The sequence below is a fragment of the Cariama cristata genome, unplaced genomic scaffold (assembly GCF_000690535.1).
Source record: "Cariama cristata isolate BGI_N322 unplaced genomic scaffold, ASM69053v1 scaffold9120, whole genome shotgun sequence".
NCBI classification, from domain to species: Eukaryota; Metazoa; Chordata; class Aves; order Cariamiformes; family Cariamidae; genus Cariama; species Cariama cristata.
Window position 1 is genome coordinate 7,104 of NW_009592933.1, and position 6,483 is coordinate 13,586.

At 43.3% G+C, this 6,483-nt stretch overlaps 1 protein-coding gene across 1 annotated transcript in view; it reads right to left on the minus strand.

The window, feature by feature from the left end:
* Positions 1–574: 574 nt before the first annotated feature.
* The window catches only part of LOC104163884 (myotubularin-related protein 2-like), a gene marked incomplete at its 3' end in the record, with an annotated part of 14,809 nt that continues 8,900 nt past the window's right edge, over positions 575–6,483 (minus strand). The window contains exons 3-6 of the mRNA XM_009703066.1: positions 3,761–3,855; positions 3,476–3,586; positions 1,354–1,455; positions 575–658 (exon numbers count right to left, since the gene is read on the minus strand). Coding sequence (XP_009701368.1) covers positions 575–658; positions 1,354–1,455; positions 3,476–3,586; positions 3,761–3,855 — 392 coding nt within the window. The remainder of the gene's footprint in view (positions 659–1,353; positions 1,456–3,475; positions 3,587–3,760; positions 3,856–6,483) is intronic.

Genomic DNA, 6,483 nt, shown 5'->3' on the forward strand with positions numbered 1-6,483 from the left:
CCACAGTATTCCTAATTGACAGCCTGCCACTTTGCAATCATTAATACCTTTGACCACTCTGGGCACACTACAACTGTCTGTTCTAAGCTATATTTAATCACAACTAAGTTGATCCTTATGCTGATTTCCCAAGAAAATGAAGACATTCCACATCTAATTTTTTTCCTTCCAAGTTCCTGTTTGAGACAGGAAGAACTGGAAAGAATTAAAACTGATACAAGCAAGAGCTGAGGTGTGAAACTCAACAATGCGATGCTTGTACCTGCAAAACGCATCCTCCCTTCCTCACTGCCAGCAGTGGCTGATGACTAAGCCAGAGCAACCTTTTTTTCTACCAAAGCCTAAAGTCAGCTCTCTGCAGCCTGAATAATCTCCATCAGTGGATGCTACTGCCTCTAAAGCTGTACTGCTGTCATCAATCACTGCAGTGTGGAGAACAATGTCCTAACCCAGCCTGCACGATGCTTGTCAGCAGCATCATTCTCCGCTCTATGTGACCTGTAATTATAGCTCTGCACAGAGCCTCACTGCTGAAGAGCAGAGAGGATGAGGAAGGACGTGGCACAATACCCACCTGTCTTCTGTACTCCCAAGTAGGGTCATACACCTTCCATCCATTTTCTGGGAAAACCTCTTTGTACTCAAATGCAAAAAGTGGCTGAAAGAAAGAAAATTTACCATTAAGAGCCCACTCAAAGCCCATTTCCAGGATGTCTGATATCTCAAATAATAACTCATGACTGGTCCTTCTTTTTTTCCCACTGCATTACTTTTCTTTTAGGGCTTTGTGAAAAAGATTAACATGCTCACTGCAGCAGGTAATCAGTACAACAATGTACTTTCCTCTATACCCCTGATCTTGCTTGTCCATTATCTAGTACTTCATGGACAAAAGGAATGTATTATTAAAGAAAGAAAAGACTACTTGGGCAAGAACGCTCTTACATATTAAGAACTAGATCCTTTCAAACCAGTATTTGAAGCAACAATTGCAGTGTCATAACACGACAGAGCAGACAACCGCATTCCAGATTTGGGGCAGTGCAGTCATCCTTAGCTGTAAGTCTCTGACGGATGTCACTGTGCTTTGAATATTTCCCCCCTGTTACAAGGATGTATCAGTAAGTCATTCTCCATACATGAAGGAATCCAGCCCCACGGTAGCAGACTTTCTGTTTTCTATACGATCTAAACTCCTACAGAATTAATTCTAAAACAGATTTAAAACCCAGCATTTCTCCTTCTTCAACAAAATGCACCCCATGTGAACACTGAACCAAGTAGATGGGACTGAACAAAACAGCTTACTGCCACTCTGTGTCTTTTAGTAAAAACTGAAAAGAAAATACTTACCAGATTATTTGAAACTGGGAAAGCATATTTCATTAGGTTCTCAAATATGGATCGTCTAGTTCTCCCTTCAGGCTTATGAGCAAATCGCAAGTTTCGAATATCCTAGGGAAAAAAGAGGAAAATCAAATTGCAGATTTTTGAACCACTTCAAAATTCAAACAAAATCCAAAAGCCAGCATTCAAAATAAGGTCACATCACGATGTTCTTTCCAGTACTGATTTAACGTTGTACTTTGAACACTTGTATTGCAACTCTGGGCTTGGTTCAATGGTCATCTACAGTCTCCCAACAAAGCCTGCCCCAACTGCAGAGGAGCAGAGGGAGTGCACAGATGCGCCTGATCGCAGCATCTTGCCTTCCCAGGAAGCTCTCCACCTGCTGAAAGTCTAGGGGAGAGACCCACTTAGGGACAAGCTATCTCTGATCAGCAGGACTTTGTGAGACAGACCTCCCACCTCTTACAGGGCTCTCACGCTCAGCTGTGCCAGAAGGCAGCTGGAAGGGACTGCCTCACAAAGCACCTCCACAGAGCTACTGCACGTCGGGAGCCCAAGTCCAGCCAGTTTGGTGCAAAGCAACCAGTGCCATTTCCCTTTAAAGCTTCCATCTCTCAGAGCACTAAAGAGGATGTCTTGAAACTGAGAACTCCTCCACTTTACACAGCAGCACAGTTTCCACAGAGTGGTAACCCAGGACCTCCTTTCCGTACTCATCTACAAAATCAAATCTGGAAACTAAATAAAGCATCTCTAAGATGCCAAGATTTTCCAGCCAAGCCGACAACTCAAACACTTGTAGTAAACACTTTAAAAGCCAAAGCTATCAAGTTCAAGCATACGAAGATGGTACAGCAAATCAGAAAATGAGATAAACAGCTGAAGATTTAGCTTTCTCACAAAACTAGGATTAGGTAATCGGTCTCAGACAGAGAACATTTTGGGATGCATAAGCTATACCCATACTACTCTGTTGCACTAAACTGCTCTGCATATCGCGGGCCAAGCAGGCTGGCATAAATATATGTGCTGGACAGGGCCAAGATACACATCATATAGTTTGTGCCTGGGTTTCCCATCCAGGGAAACAACGTAGTTGACTCCAAACCTGACCAGGTGTGCAAACTTGCATACAGGCAAAATGGCTGAGGACTAGGAATCCAGATCAAAACAGGGAAAAAATTAGCTTGCCAGCACAGGCATCCCTACATTGAAGACAGGGAGGATCATGACTGCAAGAGGATGAGGGAGCAGCTGGCTGATTTGGTATAGATTATATCAACTGCTCTTGACTCAGCAGGCCCACAGCTTCCTGATGCCTCAAAATCACAGCAGTGATCATAGCAGTTTGGGACTCCTTTCCATTCCTCATCTGCCCTTACCCAGCAAGCGGCATCCTTACAGCCTTGAGGGGGCTCTGACAAGAGCTCTAAGCAGCCCCAAGACCTACAAGGTTCAGAATCCAGCTCTCCCCACACGGCCACAGAGGGAAGCAGAGGGGTCATGCCCTGGTGAACAGTGGAGGTATGGATTTGGGACCGGAGATGGTGGCTTTATCTGCTTTGCGGGTCTACAGTAAGTAGACGTCAGGAGGTGATTTGTTAATTTTTATTGAAGTTTGCATTTCTAATGATTCCAAGAGCTCTCAAGAGGCACGTGTGAAATATGTACTGCCTTGAAAGAAATGAAAAAACAGCCTCGAGGAGGACTGAAGGCTACTAGTCAGTCTCTCACCACAAAGCACAGCAGCACGTGGACATAAGCCAACGACTTAGGGGGAAATATTCCCCTTTCTTGCTCTTGAAATGCAAGTGAGTGAAAGGCATCCTGTATTCCGCAATGTCTACCTGGAACAGCCTGGTGGGCATTAGTGGGATGCAGGCCTATGTTTCCACTATGAAGAAAAGACATTACCTAGCACAAAGCCTGAACAAAGGTTTGGATCTCATCTCGAATGAGTGGAGCTGGAGAATCCTGAAAATTACTTTTAAAATCATGTGGGTTTTGAAGCGTGTGAAGTCATACTGACTCAAATGTTTTGTAGAACTTCCTACAGCACTACAGAGAAAACCTTTTAAAATATATGTTCCCCTTCCCCTATTGTAAAACACAGATAAAAGTTTACCTTGCACACAATCTCCAGCCCGTATGAATTCTCACCACGACTGGAAGCACCTCCAATTTTCTCCACTCTGTTGATTACACCTAAAGATGCATCTAGGACAAAAGGAGGGTCCTGTAGACAGTTGAAATTTGTGAGTTTAAAAAGGGGAGGGGGAAAAATCCCCAACTCCTGCTCCCTTATGCCTATATTCCAAACATATAGCTATGATTCACACAGAATTACTCTCAAACACCTAGGTCTAAAGACTAAATAGCCAACAAGGGCAGATGGGTTTCAAAAGCTTACCCGTTCCATGCTTTTAAAATACAGTCTATAATTGGTAACAGTAAGGGTTCCTCTGATTGCTCCAGTGAAGGGGCAGATGTAAGTAACATCTTTAGCTTAAAAAAAAGAAAAAAAAAAAAGAAGTTGTTAATTTCATGGTTAAATTATGAGAGTAAAATTACGACAGCAACAATATTCGGGGGTTCTACTTTTCAGTTCATGAAATGAAAACAAGCTTAATCTGGGCTTCTAGCCTAGAGCTAACATGCAAGTTTCAGTTCTCTGGAGACGGTAAGAGTTTGGGTATAAATTGAACTCCAGGCAAGTACCATCACCTAGAATCCCACATTTGCACAGAACTGCTACCCCTGTAAAAAAGCCAGTACTGGGCTGCAAACTGTTTACTCTTACTGAGCAATGCATTGCCAGTAGCTGAGAACACTATGCACGAAAAGAGGAGACGATTCCTGCCTGGATAGATATATTTCAAGCTGACAACAACCTGCATAAAAGCTAAGGATCATCCGCAAGCTGGTTTGTGCCACCAAGGACAGGAGAAGGCAGTTCTCCTACATGTGGCTTTTAGGATGCTTGGGTCCCTCTGCACACCCTTCCTTGCACACAGAGTCAGCCCTGGGATGACGGCCCTCATGCTAAAAGCCAGCGAAGCTACACCGATTTCCAGCAGTCACGAATTTGTATAGCACCCAACTGCCAGTGATTTTAAGTCTGAAGTCAGCGATCAAGTTACTCTGCAACAATTTCAATTATTTTTGAGCCTGAGTGACGATGACTCAAAACAGTCCCCCCTCCTAAAAGGCCTCAAACATTTCTTGCTGGTTCCAGCAAAAGGCAAGAGGTGCTGCTGGTTTTCCACAGCAAACACCTCCCCTAACTGCCGTTCTGGTTTACGTCAATTAAAACTGCCAACATTTAAGTCATTCCCGTTGTTCCCCCCCCACCGCCCATGACGTTTTCTGCCACTGAAGCAGCTGGCTGGCTGTGCTGTGGCAATGGTTTATGCTATCACTGACATTAATGACATCTCTCAAACACACAGATCTCCTTTCAGAAGGAGACCCACTGACCAGAGCTGCCACATCCATGAAGGAACTCCCCGGGCCATCTTAATAACCTCAAGCCTCCAAACTCTACGGGATCCATTTTGCAAGGGCTGTGTGAAGTCAGGAGGACAGCTTGCCTCCCATCCAGGTGACAGCCACCACGCATATGAGGCAGGAGGCTACAGGGGTGTCAGGATGGGGACCTGAACTTCTTTTACCTTTATTCCCTGAGATTTAGCTGGAAGGGAGGAAGGAAGGGAGATTGCCTTACTCCAGGGCACTGGCAACTCATATAACTAAATCCACCTCATGTCAGCTCTGCTTCTGTATAGTCTTCACTGACTCTCGAGATTTGGATATAGAGAAGGATCCTTGAAGTATCACAAGTGATTAATTCAGAGCAAAATATGCTGCACAGAATTTCTCGTTAAAAATAAATAAAATATAATATATATATATACACACACACACTAACAAATTCATTACCTATTTGTTTAATTTACACGCACTTGTTCGAAGGTCAATTAAACACAAAATGCTTCTAGCCAGTTCTAATTAAATCAAGTCTTTCATTACTGGCCAATTATTAATAATTTCTTTTCAAAGACTAGTTTGACAGAGGTTTGAAAGCAGACTCATGAAGCATAATAAGGGTGAGGGCAGCCTGCCTAGTTTTTCCACTAGAATTCCCATTATTCAAAGTGTAATTTCAAAATGTTTTTAAAAAATCCCAACAAAAACTACTAATAAGAGAAGTGTGCATTTACATCTGAAAAGGAACAGGATTTCTGAGTAAGAGGAAAAGTGCTCGAAAAATTCCAGGTAAGGAATCCCAGGCACAATCTCCAACACTGGCCTTGCCAGCTTGTAAGCCCTATCACCTTTCACATTTGCATTTTATTAGCTTGGTTTCCTAAGGAAACGATTTTACTTAATTACACTGCACATGTACACATGTACCTACACACATGGCTTGTCTGACCTTAACCCTACCACAGTTCTGTGATTCCAGCAGTCTCTATCTGATAAATAGGGATCTCCAAGGCATCAAAATGCTTCACTGTGAGAATGGATACCAGGTATAGTAGAGAGGTTGTACTAGCACTACTACCAAGGGAAAGTCTAATAAGCTTAGTCTTTGGTAGATATAAGAGAATCCATATGGGAGAAAGATACTGGAAACCAGGATTTACTAATTCCCCTGCTTATGGAATTCCTGTGTTTTATAGGGCCAATCTTAGCCTAGATTATTGGGTTGGCTGAAATAATTTTTCTTCCAAACCCTGTAAAATACAGAGAGAATTACATTTGCCTTTCTCGACACTTTTAACAGGAAATAGTTATTGCTGATGAATAATAAAGATTTCCTTTTTGCTACCTTTAACTTCTTTCTGGACCAGGCAGCTGCTGTCTGGCCTACTCCAAAAGCCACCCGGTCTTACAGACTTACGTGGCTCATCACATCGTTTGCCAATAGATAAAACAGTGGTAATTCTGATCTCTTAAACCATTCCCCAGGAACCCTTCAAAATATAGTCTTGTTGGCAGAGCTAACTGTGCCTGTGGAGCAAGTTAAATGTCAGTCTGCAGTGTGTGGTTGGAGTACAAGTTCAGAGTCCTTAGAAAAGGAGTAAAGGATTGAGCATTGGGCGGGGGGGGGGGGGGGGGGGGGGTGGGGTT